Raw genomic sequence first — 19,954 nt, 5'->3', positions numbered from 1 at the left:
TGTCTCCTGCGTGCCCCCTACTGGGGATTGAGCCCACAACCCAGGCATGTGCCCTGACCAGGAATCGCACTGTGACTTCCTGGTTCATAGGTCAATGCTCAACCACCAAGCTACACCGGCTGGGCTTAGAGGCCATTTTAAACAGCGAAATCAACAACAGATAGCCCAAAAATACAAAAAAGAAAGGAAATCAGCCCATGGCATTAAATACACTACAAAAGACACTTGTTTATATATGGTATGAGAGCTGAAACCAGAGGGCAGAGCGCCACCTCATTTGACTTCAGCTGGGAGCAGACTCAAATTTTTCACCACTGTGCGTGGGCCCGCAAGTGACCATGGACGTGCTGCGAGTGTCGGTTTGGGGGTGAACATAAATTTGAGTTAGTAGGTGGATCTGCAAGTGTGGAATCCACGAATCATGAAGGCCGACTGCACATGCTTGTGAGTGGGTGGTAGCATTAAGGACCAGAGATCTCTCAGCCCCTTCACCGTCCTCTCTGCAGTCTGTCTTGCTGGGAGGGGAGCGCATTGTGGGCCCTTTGGGACCCAGGCAGGTGCCCGCCTCACTCCTGGCTCCCTCCCCACTGTCCCACCACACACCCCTGGCCTTTTCGGGGCAGAGGCCCCAGCACTGTGCTGGAGCCAGGCTGCTCTGTGTCCCTGACACCCAACTCAGTGGTCTGGACCCACATCCCTGTGGGTGGTGCAGATAGAGCATCTACAAAAAAAATAATTCTTAGGCACGGCCCTTCTCCCCAGGCTGGCTTCGGGGCTGCCTCTCTCCTGTTCAGGGGAGTCAGGAGGACCCAAGCCAGACAGGAGCTGAGTTTAAAGCCCCTGCTGCCGCCATCAGGAACAGAAGGCAGAGGAGTTTCTAATTATTTGCACCTTTGGATTATTTCCAGGGCTGATCACAGCTAATCTCCTAAACCAGCAGCCTGGCAGGACCCCCTGGCAGTGCCGGGGTTAACGCTGTGACCTCCTTAAGGGAAGCTGCTGAGGAGTCAGGTCTAATTTTATCCCATAGCTGGGTCTGCCAGCCCCTTTGTGCCAAGTGCCGAGGTGTGTCAGGAAGCCCAGAGTCAGCACTTCTGGCGGCTGGGAGCAGCGGTGGCCCTGCTTTTTGCCGAGAGCAGAAAGCCGGAGCTGGCTCTCCGCTCGGCCCAGAGCTGGGGTCTGGGGGTTTAGATGGCAGCAGCCGGGTTAGTGCTGCGCTGGGCCATGGTGCTTCCTCGCTGCCTGCCGACTCCCGCCCCGACGCATCCTGTACTGAGCTGCCCCGAGCCGGGTGCAGTGAAGAACCTCGGGGCAGCTCAGTACAGGATCCCTCAGGGAGGACGAGGTCAGAGGGGCCGCTGAGGCCCCCAGCACCACCGGGCCCGCTGGAACATCTTCGCGGCCCTGCTTCACGACACATCACCGCACTCCAGGCTTCTCAGCCACACGGCCCCATGCTCACGCATGCCATGCACCAGGGTCCCACAGCCCTCCTGGCCTGTGGGGACAACACCACCACCCCTGGGCCTGCGAACTTCGCCCTTTCCTAGAAAGCAGGGGAGCGACAGGTTCCAAGAACCACCAAGGAGAATGGAGGCCTTAGGTTGGAGGGGACGCCTGCAGGGCTCCGGGTTCAAGGGACAGTCCAGTTCTAAGTCTGTCACTGTGGGTTGGACTAGCACAGGCGAGACAGACTCAGCTATGCCCTCTCTGATGCCCTGTCCCCATCTCCCAGGTCCCCACTGCTTGGTTGCCAGGGTGATGTTACTACGGCGATTACCAAGCGCTGTCACTCATCCAAGCATTTTTCAACTCTGTACTTTTGCACTTCCTGAGAGGTAGGTCAGCAGCTAGTGTTGACTCTGCTTTCTGGATGAGGCAATCGAGAGTCAGAGACACAGTTGGAAGGTGGGGACGAGAATCCATGCCCCTGGACCACAGCAACGCTGCCACCCTGTACCATGCTGGGAGGGGTGGGTGAGATGTGAGCAGCCATCGCCAGGCCCAGCCACTCCACGAAGACCAAGCCATGCAGAAAGGATGCAGAAAGACTGTTACCTCCAGAGAGGCCATTTGAGGGGGGTGCTCGAGATCACTGCTTCCCCCTTTTCAGGCTTGCCCGCTTCACTATCTGAGCCCCCTTTCTGCCCTCTATCAGGTCCGGCTGCAGGCTATTCCCTCTCCGCTCCACCTGGAGACAGCAGCAGAGACAGAACATAGGACAGATCGCACAGAGGGACAGGCAACAAGTGGGCAAGAGAATGAAAGGCATCATCCGGAGGGGGTGGCAACACTGCCTCCCCGGGTAAAGGAAGGCTCGAAGGGGAGCCCAGACGGGTGAGCACAGCGCAGACTGGAACCCGAAGTGCCAGGCGCAGATAGAGCGAGTGCCTCAGAGGCTGCGGCCACCACAGTACCTTGATGTGTCTCATAAAGTTATCAATATCAACTTCCATCTCCCCAGGATCTTCCGGGGGCCCCTCGACAATCACCTCCTCGTGCTCCTGGGTGTCATCGCCACCAGACGACTCTATCTGCCGAACAACTTTGCGGATGATCTGGAAAAGAGAGAGCGGGGAGAAAGGGCTGGCGAAGCCATTAGGACGGAGCTCGAAAAGAGCGGGTTCCCAGGAATGAAGTTGGGGGAGAGGCAGCCTTTGTCCTCAAGTGGCAAGAACAGGGATGGGTCTCTCACTCCCAGCACTGTGTGGAAACACTCGCGTTGGACAGCCTCAGAGGGACTAGAATTTGCAGAGGGGTCTTAGCAGGTTTTCAATGACACGGTTGGACCATGCGTAACTTCTGTCTTAGCCCACCACAGTTCCTCTGCCTCTTGGTATGGATGGCAGTTTACGCTGTCTGTCACACTTGTACACCTATGAGCTCCTGAGGGCAGAGGACATTTCCTTTACAACTGTGGTAATTTAATGCCATCTACCCATTCCCTTATTCATTCATCTAAGTAGTCTAGCAACTGTTTACTCTGCATCTACCATGTGCTAGGAGGGGGTGATGAAAACATAAACAAGCATGACCCCTGCCCGCACGAAGCTCGTGTGCTGAAGGATAGATGGACATAAGGGGTTTGCTCCAATGTAGTGTGATAGCACCCTAGGGGAGCACATACAAGGTCTTCCCTTTGCTCCTTCTTCTCCCTTCTGCCAAAACCTAGCAGAGTGCCCAACCCTAGGCAGGCAACTTCATGTCTACTGAGTTAAAATCTGCTGCCAACTCAATGCATTTCCATATCCTTTTCATTTTAAGAGGCCAGTGATAGTCTGGGGACCACCATACTGCTGTCCTACAGCTATTTTCAGGGCTGGGCATCACAGGACTAGGTCTGGGCTGTTCCATGGGCCTTGGTCCTTCTGGAAGAGTGAGGCAGGAGCTCAGTTCAGGCTGAATCCGGGCAAAGTGGCAATGAGGAGTATCATGTCCGGATCACAGAGGACAGGAGCCCATGGCACCTGAACTGTCCCAGCTGAGCCATGCTTACCCCTCTGTGAGGGAGGTGGGTCCATGGCCTGCCCTTTAGCCTTTGGCCTGCGTACCTCTCCCTCGTTCAGGGGACTCTCTGCACCCACCTTTTTGGTGACAATGTTGCCCTGCTCATCTGTGAATTGTTCCTCAGTCACCTGCTCCCCTGGAATATTCTGAAGCTCACTCCCCTGCAATTAGAGAAAGGGAGAAAACTCAAGATTCATAAGCAGGAGTCTGGGAACAGGATTAGAAGATGAGGAGATAGAATAGCAGCAGCCACAGCCACAGCCACAGTCCGACAAATCCCTACCCCGGCAGGAAACTCCAACACAGCAGGTAGAGGCAGCCAAACCACCCGCTCCAGGTGCCCAGAGCTTTGTGTGCGGTCCCCACAATAGCACCGGGGAGCAGGCAAACAGGGCCGATGATGCAAGTTTCACCGAGAAGACTAAGAGGAAGTGAGGCGCCTAATTTGCATTCTACAGCACTTGACAGTGAAGAAGCCCTCCACAGACACCATCACACTGTGTGTAACTCAGGACAGAAGCAGGATGAGAATGGTCTGCTGAATCCCAGAGATGAGCTTTGTCGGCCCTCGCTGAGGGGTGGCTCTGCTCCCAGGGCAGAGCTTGTCCCCTGAGGCCTTCCTGTCCCTCCTCTTCCAACACATCTCCTGACCTGGAGGCCGGCGCCTTGCCCCAGCTCGTCCCTACACATCCCTGCACTGTGCCCTCAGCCCGGCCTCCTGACCTCCTGGCCTCCGCACTCCCACCTCCAGCTCCAGGCCTGCCTTTTGCCGCCAGCCTGGCGATTACCTTGAAGAGGACCCGGCGCCGGACCACCCTGGTGGAGATGGTCTCCTCGTCGTCACTCAGGCCCTCGTTCTCCCCCAGCTCCTTGTCCAGTTCCTGGTGGATGTGCTTCAGCACGAAGCACAGAGAGCCCTTAAAAATGTGCATCACGTTCTGACAACTGACCAGGAAGAAGCTCAGGAGCACCAAGGTGACCAGGAGCTGGGTGATGAAAGTCCACATCCTCACCTGCCCGCCCTCCGGGCGCCAGTGGAGCCAGGGCTCTGGCCGCTACAGGGGTGCAACCTCTCATTCTCCTCTTGGACCCCTGAGGCCTCCTGGGACCCCTCCCATCCTCGCTCCTCAGGCTCCCACTCTTTCTCTCCAGGCAGAACACCGACCGGCCCTTCACTGGAACTGCCTGCCTGAGTGTCCTGCTGCTGAGCAGCCTCAGGCTCTACCCTCCTGCCTGGGTGACGTCAGGCTTTGATAATTTTAGCTTCCAACCCAGCTGCTGGGGCTGTCCAACGGGGCGAGAAGGAAGCCGGCAGGTGTGTGTGTCCCGGGCACTGGGAGCACATGTCAAAGTCACTGTGGGAGACGCTGCCCTGCCCCACCAAGAGCCTGAGGAGGGACACGGCCCCTCACCTTTCCTCCCTGCCCGCCCCCCTGGAACTAGTGGCAGCTCTCCCCAAGGAAGCGTTCTTGTTCAGGGACTCCACAAAATAAATGTCCGGAGAGTAAGTGTCCGCAGTTACGCGTGTGTTTCCCTGGGCTGCTATTGCCTGATCAGAATGATGTTCTCCGCGTCTCATGGGAATGGGACCAGCTAGTATCCTGGAGAGTTAGGGGTTTATTTCAAAAATAGCCCTGGGATACGTGATTTGCCCAGGCCCAGCGCAGCAGGGTCCAGCACAAGTGGCAGGTCTGTGCAGTTCCCATCAGCCTCTTCACCGGGCACAGCAACCCTAAATGTAAGCGTGTAACTGGCGTGTCTATTTCAGGCCTGTCCTCAAAGGCTCTTCCCATGCTGACTGTCAACACCCGCCCACGAAGAGCAGGAACCACGCGCATTAAGCCCGTCTTTACAGAGCTGATTCACAAATGCGGCCGCAGCAGCTGTGGCTGAAAGGAATTCACTTTTGGGATCAGGCTGTTCCTCCACGTGGCAGAGAGAACAAAGATCTGGGACACAGCACACTGACCTGACAATGCCCTCACTGTGGGGACTTGGGGAAGCTGGGTGCTTCCTCTGGGCCTCAGTTTCCTCCTTCCTTAAAAGAGGGTGAATTAAAGTGCTCTCGAGAGTGCTGTAAAGACCACAGGGCTGTGAGTACCACCACTATCCTACATAATAAAAGGCTAATATGCAAATTGACCAAATGGCAGAACAACCGGTTGCTATGACGTGCACTGACCACTAGGGGCAGATGCTCAACACAGGAGCTGCCCTCTGATGGTCAGTGTGCTGCTCAGCCAAAAGCTGGTGTCATGGCTGGAGAGGGCAGTGGTAGTGGTGGGAGCCTCTCCTGCCTTCATGGCAGAGCTAAGGACCCCTTGGGGGACATCCCCTGAGGGGTACCAGACTGTGAGAGGGCACAGGCCGGACTGAGCCGCCCCCCCCGCCACAGTGCACAAATTTTGTGCACTGGGCCTCTAGTCAACAATAACAGCAAACATTTTCACATACTAACTCAGTTTAGCCTTGCAATGATCCTACCATGCAGACTCTATCACCTTCCACAAAGGAAAAGGAGGCACAGACAGGTTAAGGCACTTGCCTATGTGAAAGAGTAAGTAAACGAAGGAGTCAGATTTCAAACTCCCGCCATGGCACAGCGCTGCCTCATTTCAACAAGAAAGCACTGGAAAAATAGAAGCTACAGCATATCTGATTTTGGCCCAGCCAAGAAGAGTCCAAGTCTAGGTATTTCCCCCCGGGTCCTCAGGGGAGGACTGGCTGGCTCACGGTCATTTCAGGCCTGCCTCCCAAGCCCCAAATGATGAGGCACCTCTCTCTTTCTGTGTCACTGTTCTCAGAGATTCACTGGAAATACTGGCAAATGGGTGCTTTGTAAACCATCACCTTAAATGGACCTCATGATCATCCCCTGGGTCCTGCCAGGTGATTATGACAACAGTTCATCCACACCATCCAATCCTGTCCTAGGCTGGGGAGGCGTTAGGTGTGCCCGCCCCCCCCCCACCCCCCCGTAATGATACACCCACTGGGAAAAAGGAGGAGGTCTGGCCTCTCCTGGCTCTGACGCTGGTTCATCGTGTGACCCTGGACACACCCTCAGCCACTCTGGGCCTCAGTTTCCTCATTTGTAAGTGAGTCAGATGGACCAAATGACCTAGAGCAGTGGTTCTCAACCTTTCTAATGCCGTGACCCTTTAATACAGTTCCTCATGTTGTGGTGACCCCCAGTTTTATTGTTACAAATGGAACATAATTAAAGCATAGTGATTAATCACAAAAACAATATGAATTATATTTGTGTTTACCGATGGTCTTAGGTGACCCCTGTGAAAGGGTCGTTTGACCCCCAAAGGGGTTGCGACCCACAGGTTGGCGACCCACAGATTGAGAACCACTGACCTAGAGGGTTTCTCCCTTGATCCTCTGGGGTGATTCTGCTTTCTCCCCAGGCTTTCCCTCACCAAAGGCTGACTGCAGAGGAAAGAAGGAAAATATTGCTCCTGCAGTCTTTCTCTTTCCCCAGGAGTCAGGAGTCCAAACCCGGTTAAGAGCTCCTGTGCGCTGGGCCGAGCACTTGCTACTGGGAGCAGCAGCAGTGGGGACCAAGGAATAGCTTGATAGCAAAATGTGCACCGGGGTGGGCTGGGGTTAAAAATGGATGCAGCCGCCTGTCCTGTCCGAGGCACATACTTGGCAAGGACGCATTCTAAATAAAACCCGATTAATTCCTAGCAGCTCTTGGCTGTCGGCAGCCTGGGACCATTGTCGAGCCAGCGTGTGGCCTGTGGTCCTCAGGGTGCCTGTGGGCACTGGTTTCAGGTAGGATCACAGGAAGAGAAGAAAGCAGCAGGCGGGACCAGGAGGAAGGAGGCGGCTCCTGGGTGAGGAAACGGTGCTGACTGAACAGTAAGAAGCCAAAGGAGACACAGAACACACACTCATGCACACATTAAAAATACATGGGCACAGACCAGCAACGCCAATTTCCTAAGAACCCGTAAATTTAAAAAAGACACATTAATAAGATATCTGGAATTTGCTTCAAAATAATCTGGGGGAGGTGGGAGAGAGTGGATGGGGGTTCAGATGAAGCAAGTTTGTCCATGAGTAGATAATTGTGCAGCCTGGGTGGTGAGTGCATGGAGAATTGTATTTATTTGCAGTTTTTCATAATAAAACTTTTTTTAAAAAACACACACATTAATTCCTGGTTGGCATGGCTCAGTGAGTGTCAACCTATGAACCAGGAGGTCATGGTTTGATTCCTGGTCAGGGCACATGCCTGGGTTGCGGGCTCCATCCCCAGTGTGGGGCATGCAGGAGGCAGCTGATCAATGATTCTCTCTCATCATTGATGTTTCTATCTCTCTCTCCCTTCCTCTCTGAAATCAATAAAAATATATCTAAACAAACAAACAAACAAAAACCACATTAAAATGGATGCCTGTGGGAATGAGGAGGGGCAAGAAAATGGGAATGGAGCATGAAGATAAAAGTGAACGAACAAAAAAAGTACAGTAGGACAAACTGAAAGGGATGGAAGGAGGAGGAGCTGATGGAGGATGAGGCCAGGGAACCGGAAGAGAGGAGAGCGAGTTTGTAGTGGGAAGGTTCTCCCCGTCCCTCTCCTGTGCCCCTTGAAGAGCCCACCCCGGAACCAGAATTCCCGCTGGGTGAACCTCGGCAATAATCCATTCACTCCTCATTTACCAGTGAGGAAACCAAGGTGCCAAGAAGAGAGAGGCTTGTCCACAGCCACGCAGACCATGGTTGGACCAGTTAGCCCAACACCCAGCTCTAAGTCCTTTCTAAAACATGATGAAAAGAGAAAACAAGACCCATGGCTTTGGAGTCAGCCAGACTGCACTCAAAGCCCACTTCTGAACCTGTGACCTTGGGCGAGTTGCTCAACCATCAGCTGCAGATGGGAATCACCTCTGGGAGCCGGGTGAGGATGATGAGAGCACAGGCTGAGCCTGAGCGCTCAGAAGCTCCACACAGGTCAGCCCCTCCCTTCTCTCAGTAGGGGTCAAGGAGGCAGACAGATAGACCAAGACCAAGAAAGCTTCTAGAGAAAGTGAAGCCACCGCCACAATGCTTAAAGCAAATAAACATGTTCGGCTCTGGGCTGAGTGAAGAGGAGGTGGCCTGGTGCTGGGACAGGCATCAGCAGGCCCCCACCTGCGGGCTCTCACCTCTACCAGCTGGGAGAAGGTGCTCTCTGCCTCCTGTACCCGCTCTCGGTGGCCTTGTCGTCTTCGTTCCCAGTCAGCCTGCAGGCTCTCGGCCTCGGGCTGCTCTGGCTGCAAGTGCTCAGTTGCAGACACCAGGACCTTCTCATACTCCCGAGACCCACTGGGCTCCAGCCCTTTGATGGTGGTGACGGTTCTCTGGAATGAGTGTGGGCCTCGCGTGACCTCCTCTTGCCAGGAACCTTGTGCAGCATCTTGCAGGTACGAGACAATGGAGCCTTCCCCATCCCAGTCCTGCAGTCTGGGGTCCCGGAAGAGAGAAAGGACACCTGGTCACCCTTCAGTCTCTGCTCTTTGAGATACCCTCCCCCTCCAGAGCCCTGGCTCACCCAGGACACACCCTATACAGCCCACCCCAGGGACGGGAGAGTGTGAGCAAATCACATAGCTGACTGCCCTGTCCAGGCAGGTACAGGTGGGCCATCCATGCTGTCCACGTGGGGAGGGTCACGGGTACCAGTGCCATTGGTGCCCTCCTTTTGAGTGGACAGCCCCACTCTGAGCTCCCAAGGCACTAGGCTCACACCAAAGATCCAGTCATTGGGCCTCCACACCCATCACCTTTCCCACTTCCCCTCCAGCTCTCCAGGCCACCTGCACTCAACAGTCCTCATCTCTGTGCTCACCTGAAAGGCAGTCACTCCCTCCCCCTGGAAACACACTCTTTTGTGGCCTCTGGGACACCCCATTTGCCTGGTTTCCCCCCACACTCTGGCCTCTCCTTTTCCGTGTCCTTTGTTGGTTCCTCCTAATTTCCCTGACTTCTGAACATTGGAGCACCCAAGGCCCAATTCTCAGACCTCAGCTCTATCTGCACCCACTTCCTAAAGGAGCACGCTCAGGCCATGGCTTTACACCCCAGCCACGTGCTGCTCATGCCCAGGTGCCTGTCTCCAGCACCACCTCCTCGAACTGCAGGTGGGAAATGGCCCCCTCAACATCTCTCCTCCAGATTCCTAACAGGGACCTTGAGGACACGGTCAGGCCAGTTCCGCCCAGTCTTCCCCAGTCTGTGATAAAGGGCACCTTCATCCTTTCAGTTGTGACGTCAAGGACACCGGTGAGCCCTTTGACTTCCGTTTCTCACACTCCACGTCTTATTTGTAAGCAAACCCCTTTTGGTTCAACTTTCAAAATATACGCTGAGCCTAGCCACTTCTTGCCACCACCATGGCTACCATGTTGGTCCACATCACCACACCGGCCTCCTCGCTCATCCTGCTCCTACCCCTGGCCATGTCAGGCTGCTCTCAAGGCATCTGTTAGGTCACCTCACTCCTCTGCTCAGAACCCTCCAATGGCTCTGCATTCCTCCCAGTAAATGCCCAAGTCTTTCTATGAGCCTCAGGGCCTGGCACGTCTCATTACCTCCCTGTCCCCATCTTCCTTGATCTGCGGTAGGCACAGTGAACTCCTCACTGTCCCTTGACTGTGCCGGGCATGCCCTGCTTCAAGGCCTCTGCACTAGCTGGGCCTTCGACTGGATGTCACTCCTAATTCCTTTAAGTCTTTATTCCAACGTCACTCTCCCAGGCCTCTCTATAATTCCAACCACCCCTTCTCCCCCTGCCCCCCACACCTCCTGCTCCCATTCTCTGCTTTATTTTTCTTTTTAGCACTTAATATCTAGCATTTCTCTTTTAATTTTATTTACTTTATCTTGGTTACCATCAGTTTCTCCATTAGAATATAAACTTCTTACAGGTAGAGACTGTCTGTTTTGTTCAGTGCCGTATCCCCAGTACCTAGGCATTTTTTATAAATGCTTGGCACATAGTAGGCAGTCAAGACATATTGCTGAGTGAGTGAACAAAATTCGTCTCCATCAGAGGGCTGACCAAGGTCCCAGAGCCACACTGTAACATCTTGCGGCCCAGCGTCTAAGCCTTCTGGTTCCTCATCTGGTGACCCCGCTGTGGCCACGGTGCAGAGGCCAGCACACAGCTACGTGTTCAATCAATGCTGTTGGATGAATGGCCATCAGGGTTGTTGGAAGATGGTCTCTCTCACAGGAAAGCCAGTATTTCACTTTGAACCCTCACAGGCTCAGTCTGTCCAATTCTCCCCCTCCCCCTACTCAAAGGATTAGTTTGGGAACTAAATAAATCCTTGCATCTTCTAAACGACCTTCCTCTCCCTCCTCCAATAGTATTTGGGCCACACTGAGTGGAGCATTGTGGACGGGAAGGGGACATGAGAACAGGTTTCCCACGGCCTGGCCGGGCCTGAGCTCCTTGGGTGGCCGCAGCCTTCTGGAACACATAAACTGTGTCCTTGCTTTAGGGAGAATTGAGGAAGCGCAGTGACATGGAAGAAACAGCTGCGGTCGCTTGTTTCCTGTGCCAGCCGGTCCAGGAGGGCCAACGTGAGACCCGCCCCATGCCTGTCTCCTCTCTCCCTCTCGCCGCGAGCCCCCTCTGCACTCGCAGCACTGGGAGTGTGGTGTTCACGGTGTGGCTGTGAGCTCTCTGTGTCTGAGGGCTCTCTGGGTCCCCGAGGTGTGCAAGGCCCTTCTGCCCGAACTGTCACCGATGCTTCCCTGCTGCTGGCGCGGCACCAGGCCTTCTAGTCACAGGGAGCTTGGTGAGGAGTCACCCACAAGAACAGCCAGCTCTGACAGCTGAAAGCTCTGTCCTGCCCTAGATAAACCCACCAGCCTCACTGTTTCAAAAAGGTAAAGGAGAAAGGGCACCATTATCAGCTCTGTCACACGCAAGCTGCGTGACCACACGAACGACTTCCCCGGCCCTGGGGCTTGTAGGTTTCTAAATATGGTCTTCAACGATAAGCACTCCGCAGTGATAGGGGCCCAGGCACCCAGCCCCAGCTGCACTTAGAGACGTGGTTCCTCCAAGCCTAGAACCTCTCTCCTAAGTGTGCTCCCCCATCCCAACACCCTAAGCCTCTCTCTCCTGCGGGCCACAGCCAGGGGTGTCTTGGGGAGGAACTGGCCTTTGTAGACCACAGTTCCATTCTCACAGGACAGGGGTCAGACTGAGCTCTGGGTGACTTCAGAGGCCAGCTGGTGATACTGAATGGATTTGTCCCAGGATGTTTAGAACACAGAGTCAGGGTGGGCAGCAGCACCCAAGCATTCAATGCCGGGCACAATGTCACCCAGAAACCCAGGAAGAGGAAAGGCATCCCACCCCGGCAGCCCAGCCCTTACCTGTCCTGGCTTGTCTCCATCACCCGACTCACAGTGGGGGATTCTGTGATGCGGGCTTGCACCCTCTGCTGGCCTGAAACAAGAGACACTTCATTCTCTGAGTCCTGCCCTGCACCTGTCGAGTCCTCCTGCCTCTTAAGACCTGGCAGCTTCTCTTCTGACCTCTGACCTTCCTCCTGGTCAAGCAAATCGATAAGGCCATTTGTGGCATCTGAATCCACTGTGTCATCCTCCACAAGGTCCAGAGAGCCCAGCGTGGGGCCCTGGGTTCCCTCGGAGAACGCCCCCTCCAGCTTCCACTCGTGGCCGGTGGCGTCAGAGTCCTCGGCCTTGCTGCACTCCAGAGAGGAGTCCTCAGCAGTGACCAGAGAGGGTGTGAGGCCCGCGGACCACACCTGCATGTCAGACATCTCCAGCATGGCGTCATGCTCCGTGGCCGCCAAGGGGATGGCGTCTATGACGGCCACCTCGTTCCAGTACTGGTCTGCACGCAGCGGAGAGGGAAGCGCGTAGTGCAGGGAGGCAGGGGACAGCAGCTCGTCCTGCAGCGAGGAGTAACCTGGATGGGCAGACAGAGGGCAACATGCTCCAGAAGCGATTTTTGTCACACACGCTCACGTGCAAGTCCACGCGCGCGCACACGCACACACGGCCACGGCCACAGAGAGGCATGCACATTCCGGGCGAGGGGCTTTCCAAGCTCAAACTCCGTTGCTCAGGGCTTGTGGCTGCTGCCCAGAGCACCTGGGCAGGAGAAACAAGGCTCTGGTTTGGGTGGGGGCAGCCAGGGAGAGGGGCAAAGAGGAGGGCGCCTTTGCTGGACGGCAAAGAGAACGGAATTCCTTTCCAGCTCGGAGCTAGATCAAGAAGCCTTGATCTAAAGGACTTGTGTTCCAATCTGTCTCCAGTGGAGGAAAACCCCACTTCTCCACGGCTGGGCAGAAAGAAATGTTGTTCTTTCTTTGCTCAAAACGTCCCTTTAGCACAGTCCTTGGAGTATCTGTCAGGAATGTGTCTTAAAGGGAGGGAGCAGCCCACCCAGGTCCAGGGTCAGAAACCGAGCTGCCTTGGAGGGGCTTAATGGGCACATTGAACACCCACAGGCCTCGGTGCAGTGCTCAAATGGGAAATCATTTGGTTTGGGATGAAGTAACTTTTCCTCATGTTGCCAAATGGTTCTAGCAACTTGAATAATCTCAAGGGATGCAAGGGAGGGCTCTAAGGGTTCAAAACAGGGGCCAAAAGGCACCAGGCAGGTCGGCTGCCACCTCAGTCCTGCCCTGAGCTCCTTGCCTGCAGGCCGTGAGTTGTGTTCCAGCTCCTGGTCAGCAGTGAGCGGGTGGGACCGGAGCCAGCTGGCTCAGGACACTGTGCAGGGCACCCTGGTCAGCACAGCCTGTTCTTAACGTCTGTTCCTTCCTGACTGGCTCGGCCAGGAGTCCCTGCTAGTTTTCTGATTGGCTTTGGTATTGGTTCTCTGATGTTCAGAGGTGACTAGGAGCACAAGTGAGTGGCACGTGTAAATGTGTGAGAACCTGTGTGCCAGCTGAATGGGCACTGTCCTGTCAGGCGGCTCCTCTAGCCAGGAATGCAGAGTCCCTGTGAAAAGGGGACAGAGGGCCTCCGACTTCCCTTCGGAGCAGGTGCCAATCTGTGTGTGGGAGAAGGAGCTAGAAGATTCTCCATTTGGCTCAGCTTGTCTGGGGAACTAGGGAGTGTACCTACAGCTTCTGAAGACCCAACAGAGTCAAAGGGAGGACCTGGGTATGGGTGGCGCTGCCCCCTGCAGAGTACCTTGCTGGATACTCTAAGCTAGTGTCCAGGCTCTTCATTCTGCCATTCATCCTGCACCCCCACCCCATCCCCCGCATCAGGCTCTTTCCTGGGCTGGGCCTTTCTTTAGCCAAATGGGCCCTCCTGATTCCCAGCTCTGGGCCTCAGCTGCTCCCAGCCCTTCTCTCCTTCTGACAATACCATCTCCAGCTACCCTCATTCACTTGTTCAACAAAACATATTAATTAACGTCCAACTACAAGCCTTATACCAGGCTAAAGGGTTGGGGATTGCAAACACACAGCACACACAAACAAGGTTCTCTTTGTCCTCTTTTTCATGATGTTTTCCCAACGACTTCCATTCACGTTGATTTCCCCCTCTTTGGACCCAGCCATGTTCCCCACTCAGCTACTCATGAACTGTGCACTCTTTGAGGGCAGGGATGGTGTCTCCTTTCCCTCCCACGTGCCTAGACCGGATTGGGGATTCATTGGCTCCAAAGACTACTGCAGAGCTCTCTGGGTGTGTGAGGGGACACAGGAGCAGGAACAGGTGACCTCATCCATATTCAGTAAAACCACAATGGACAACATTCACATGTCTCAATGAGCCCAGAACCATGCTATGTGATTGACACACATCTTCTCTTAATTGTCCCAGGAGAGTTTTCTTCCTGACTGACCGCTACAAGTCTATGTGGTTCCAGGTCTCAACATTAGGAGGAGGAGAAAGAGATCATGAGGTGGTGGGATGGCCGGTGGGTAGGGTTGTGCAGTGGCAGAGACTAAGGGACGCTCCTTTCAGATCTGACCAAATTAGGAACAGAGATGTGGGAGAGTAAGAGAAACGGGTGGGTCAAGTATTACCACGATATGAACTACAAGTCATTGTATGTGAATCTGTGACCTAAGGAATTGGGAAGCCAGGGGCAATGGCTTCAAACCCTCCAAAGAAATCTCTCCAGATATATGCAAGCAGGGCAGTCTAGACTCAGGTAATTACTTTTCTTCTTGTTATTTTGAAAGCGTTATTATATTCTGTTACGACTGGAGCATCTATTTTGTATAAAAGATATCTAACATGTTATTTTAAATTATTATTACAACAACCCTACAAGGAAAGTAATATTATTCCTACTTTATACATTAGAAAACTAGAGGTGCAGCGACTTGCTTAAGGCACAGTTGGTCAGAGTGGTCTTTTCACTAGAATCTAATATATATATATGTGTGTGTGTGTGTGTGTTTTAAATGCTCACCTGAGGATATTTTTTTCCATTGATTTTTAAAGAAAGTGAAAGGGAGGGAGGAGGGGGGTGGTAAGAGACAGAGAAAAACATCCATATGAAAGGGACACTTTGACTGGTTCCTTCCTGCACAAGTTGGGGCCAGGGATAGAATCTGCAACCAAGGTACATGCCCTTGACCAGGAATCAAACCCATGACCCTTTGGTCTGAGGGCCAATGCTCTAACCACTGAGCAACCAGCCAGGGCCCATTAATATCTTTTAAAGATATCTTTATTGAGGAACAGTTGACATACAAGAAATGCACATACAGGGTAGGGCAAAAGTAGGCGTACAGTTGTTTGTATGGAGGAAGATATGCAGGTTATGATTATTACAATAGCTTTATGAACTCTGTATTTTGCATACTAACAACTGTAAACCTCCTTTTGCTCTACCTTGTGTTTATTTACTTATTTATTGATTGATTTCAGAGAGGAAGGGAGAGGGAGAGAAAGATAGAAACATCAACGATGAGAATCACTGATTGGCTGCCTCCTGCATGACCCACTGGGCACTGAGCCTGCAACCTGGGCATGTTCCCTGACTGGGAATCGAACCATGACCTCTTGGTTCATAGGTCAATGCTCAACCACTGAGCCATGCCAGCCAGGCCCCACCCTGTATTTAAAGTAGATAATTTTATAGGCTCTGACATAGGTATATACCCCTGAAACCATCATGCAGAGAGGAACACCCATTATTCCTGAAAGGTTTCCTCGTGCTTCGTAATCTTTTCTTTCACCACTCCATTTCCAGGTAACTACTGATCTGCTTTCTGTTCCTATAGTTTGGATTCCTTGAATTTTATATAAATGGAATTATACAGTGTGCACTCTTTTGGGTCTGGCTTTTCACTCATCTTAATAGTTGGGTATAATCCATATTGTTACATGAATTGGTGATTTTTGCATTTTTATTGCTCAGCTGTATTCCATTGGATGGAGAGACTACAGTTTGCTAATGGACATTCAGGGTTTCCAACATGGGGCTATTACAAATAAAGCTGCTTGCCTGTGTGGACATACACTGTCTTTTCTTGGTGGAAATCCTTAGGGGTGGAATGGCTGGGTCGTATGTATACGTTTAACTTTCCAAGAAACAACGGAAGTGTTTTCCGAAGTGGCTGTCCCGTTTTCCATTCCCACCAGCAGTGTATGCAAGTTCCAGCTCCTCCACATTCTTGTCAGCACTTGGTATGATCAGTCCTTTTCATTTTGTTCTTATGGGTAGTGGTACCTCCTGGTACTTTAATTTGTATCTCCCTAATGTTGAGAATCTTTCCATGTACTTATTTGCCATCTGAACATTTTATGGATTAAGTATCTGTCCATTCTAAAATTTGGGTTGTTTTCTTGTTGTGAGTTCTGAGAGTTCTTTATATATTCTGGATACAGGACCTATATCAGATTTGCCAATGTTTTCTCCCAATCTGTGCCTGGTCTTTTCGTTTTCTTCACAGGGTACATTGCAGAGAAGAAGTTTTGATGAAGTTCAAATGATCAATTTGTTCTTTTATGGATTGTGCTTTCGGTGTTCTATCTAAGAAATCATTGTCTTACCCAAGGTCATTAAGGTTTTCTTTTATGTTTTCATCTAGAAGTTTTATAGTTTTATGTTTCTATAAATTTTTATATTAGGTTTTAGACTTAATTTATAAACCATTTCAAGTTTTTTTTGGACATGGTGCAAAGTACGAATCCAAGTTCATTTTTGCATATGGATATCCAATTGGTCCAGTACCACTTGTTACAAACAGTTTCCTTCCTCTATTGAATTGCTTTTGCACCTTTGTAAAAATCAGTCATTCATACACACGTGGTTCTGTTTCTGGACTCTATTCTGTTCCACTGATTATCTTTTTTTGACAGATCCTGCCACAGGTTTATTTGTACAAACAGCAGAGGAGGACACCAGCGCCACGCAGACAGCAGCTCAGGGGCCCTACCAGTCCTTCCGTCCTCACATAGGCAGACAGAGGCCTCTACTCTGGGGGTCTGGGCACCTTTGGGAGTGGGAGCCTGGGCACTTTTGGGGACAGGAGCGTGAGCCCCTTCGGGAGCCTGAGCTGCAGCCGCACCTGCAGTCTGGGGCTTGTTTTCTGCCTTGGCCTTGGTCTTTGGCTGGCAGAGCCTGAGCCCCTTGGCAATGTGGGCACAAGCACGTTTCCCAAGCTTGGGGTGAGCGATGTAGGCAAGTTGACTGAGTTTGCGGCTGCTGCCCTTTGGGATATTGGGCCTGGGCTCCTTGGGTTTGACCAGGGCCTTGATGGCCTCAGCGTGAGTGCTCATGGCCTTGGCGTTGGCCTGCATCTTCTTCAGGCCCTTCTTGTTGTGCTTCTTGGCAAAGCACATGTTCCTTAGGAACTTGGGGTCTACCCCCTTAAGAGATTCGTATCTTTGTGATTGGGTTTTCTTGATGCCATTTCTGTGCCATTTTCGGGACTGGTTGTGCGTGGTGTGGTTCTTGGACTTGGCCATCTCTGCACAGAAGCCCGCAACTCCCGAAGCGCCAGGGACCAGAATAGAAAATGATTATATATCTTTATGACAATACCACCCTGTAATATCATAGCGTTGTAATAAATCTTGAAGTCAGGTAATATGAGTCCAAATTTGTTCATTCCTCCCACTCTGTTCATTCTTTAGATCTTTCCATGTGAATTTTAGAACTACTTTGTCAATTCCTAGGGGAAAAAACATACTGGGATCTTGATTGAGATTGCATCAAATACATAGATCATTTTGAGAGAATTGACAATATCAAGTCTACTGGTCCATCATCAAGGTGTACCGCTACCTTTATTTAAGCCTTCTTCAATTCCACTCAGAAATGTTTTGTAGTTTACAATGTGTAAGTCTTTCACATCGTTCATCAGATATATCTCCAAGTATTTCAATTTTTTTCAATGCTATTGTAAATAGTATTCTTTTATAATTGTTCATTGCTAGTATATAAATTCAACTGATTTTATATCTTGAAATTGTATCTTGCAAGCTTATTGAGCTTATTTATTAATCACTTCTCATAGATTCCACTAGATTTTTTTTATACATGAGATCTTGTTGTCTGAGTAAATGGTTTACTTCTTCCTTTTCAATGTCGTTGCCATTTGTTTCTCTTACTTGCCCTATTGTACTGGCTAGCACCCCTAAGAAATGTTGAACAGAAGCAGTAAGAGTACATATCACTGTCTTGTAACTGAACTTAGAGTCAAAGCATTGATCATAAAGTTAGCTTTAGGTTTTTCTGTAGATGCCCTTCATCAGGTTGAATGCATTCTTTTCTATTCCTACTTTGCCTAGAGGTTTTTTTGGTTTTTAGTCAGGAATGGATGTTGGATTTGTCAAATCCTTGTTCTATATCTATTATGATGATCATATAGTTGTTGTTTTATTACTTTGTTAATATGACGAATTATATTGATTTATTACATGATCTCTGTTCTTTTAAATTTGTTAAGGTGTGTTGTATGGCCCAAAAGGCAGTTTTCTTGGCAAATGTTCCATGTGAGCTTGAGAAGAATGTACCGTATTTGCCGGCGTATAAGACGATTTTTTGGCCCTGAAAAATATGCCTCCAAGTGGGGGGTCATCTTATACGCCAGGTACACTTCAGATAGACTGCCCATAGTGCTTGCCCCGTGCCATAGTGGCCTCCCGATGCCCGCCCACTTCATTCCACATACCGTTCAGGCATCAGCAGCGCTGCTGGGTGTATTCGGCTGTTATGCGATTTTGCTGTTATGCGATTTTACCACACTCGCAAAATCGCACACAGCCGACCATACACCCAGTATGATAGCGCAAAATCACGAATCGCGATACCATACTGGGTGTATGGTTGGCTGTGTGCGATTTTGCGAGTGTGGTAAATTCGGGTTACCGTATATTTCTTTACATATGCATTGAAGATTCGCGATTTTGCGCTATCATGGTGCCTGTTAGAATGTTGAAGAGCTCGCACTTGCGCACTAGTGAGGTCCCAGGGAGATGCTGATTTGCTAGGGACTTGCCCGGCACTTGCTCTCTACCTCTATTTGTTATCTTACTTCTATCATTGACAGTCCCTCTAGGTTGTGGGCTGCTTGCCTGTGTTCCTGAGAAGCATCTACGGTACCAGTCTATAGAGTGTGTTTTCTTTAGTGAATTACCGGTATGTTTACCGGTAATAAACTTGCACTGTTTTATGTATATGTTTGATTACATACAGCCTTGTGACAGTTTTCCTGCATGTCATAAGCATTTGAATATAAATTAAAATGTTAAAATCAAATCTGATATTGTTTTACCTTTTATTTGGTGTGTGGAAGGTGTGCGGAAGAGGGGGTAGTCTTATACGGCGAGTATATAACAAACTCTGTATTTTGAGTGGAAATGTTAGGGGGTCGTCTTATACGCCCAGTCGTCTTATACGCCGGCAAATATGGTATATTCTGCTGTGGTTGGATGAAGTAGTCCATAGATGTCACTTATGTCGAGTTGATGGATGGTGTTGCCGAGTTCACCTATGTCCTGACTTTCTGTCTGCTGGATCTGTGCATTTCTGATAGAAGGATGTTGAAGTCTCCAACCGTGATAGTGGATCCATCTCTTCCCCTTGCAGTTCCATCAGTACTTGCCTTGGATAGTTTGATACTCTGTTTTTAGGTGCATATTCATTATGGGCTGTTTCGTCTTCTAGGAGAAATTGACCTCTTTATTGTTATGTAACACTCTTCTTTATCCCTAACTTTACTTCTTTTGAAGTCTGCTCTGTCTGAAATTAATATAACTATTCCTGCTTTCTTTTGATTAGTGTTAGCATGGTATATTTTCCATCACCCATTCACTTTTAATTTGTATGTGTCTTTATTTTTAAAGTGGGTTTCATGTAGATAATAATTGAGTTGTGTTTTTTGATCCACTCTGACAATCTCTATCTTTTAATTGATGCATTTAGGCCATTGACACTCAAGTGATCATCTACATAGTTGGATTAATATCTACCATATTTATT

At 50.9% G+C, this 19,954-nt stretch overlaps 1 protein-coding gene and 1 pseudogene across 15 annotated transcripts in view; both read right to left on the bottom strand.

Annotated features, from left to right (window-relative positions):
* The window catches only part of ANK1 (ankyrin 1), a 203,346-nt gene that overhangs the window by 2,846 nt on the left and 180,546 nt on the right, over positions 1 to 19,954 (bottom strand). For 4 of the 15 annotated variants that reach the window (XM_015565192.1, XM_015565193.1, XM_015565196.1 and 1 more), the window contains 5 exons: positions 11,896 to 12,454; positions 8,670 to 8,967; positions 3,585 to 3,668; positions 2,418 to 2,558; positions 2,059 to 2,191 (listed from right to left, as the gene is read on the bottom strand). In XM_015565192.1, the coding sequence (XP_015420678.1) occupies positions 2,093 to 2,191; positions 2,418 to 2,558; positions 3,585 to 3,668; positions 8,670 to 8,967; positions 11,896 to 12,454 (1,181 nt within the window). In that variant the 3' untranslated portion in view covers positions 2,059 to 2,092. Of the gene's footprint in view, positions 1 to 2,058; positions 2,192 to 2,417; positions 2,559 to 3,584; positions 3,669 to 4,295; positions 4,726 to 8,669; positions 8,968 to 11,895; positions 12,455 to 19,954 lie in introns of those variants that run through there. The other 11 variants (XM_006765542.2, XM_006765543.2, XM_015565194.1 and 8 more) reach the window with 8 other exon arrangements.
* On the bottom strand, positions 16,750 to 17,483 carry LOC102751897 (annotated as a pseudogene).

This window comes from Myotis davidii, unplaced genomic scaffold, assembly GCF_000327345.1.
Source record: "Myotis davidii unplaced genomic scaffold, ASM32734v1 scaffold93, whole genome shotgun sequence".
In the NCBI taxonomy this organism is placed as follows: Eukaryota; Metazoa; Chordata; class Mammalia; order Chiroptera; family Vespertilionidae; genus Myotis; species Myotis davidii.
This window is presented reverse-complemented; position numbering and strand designations above follow the sequence as displayed.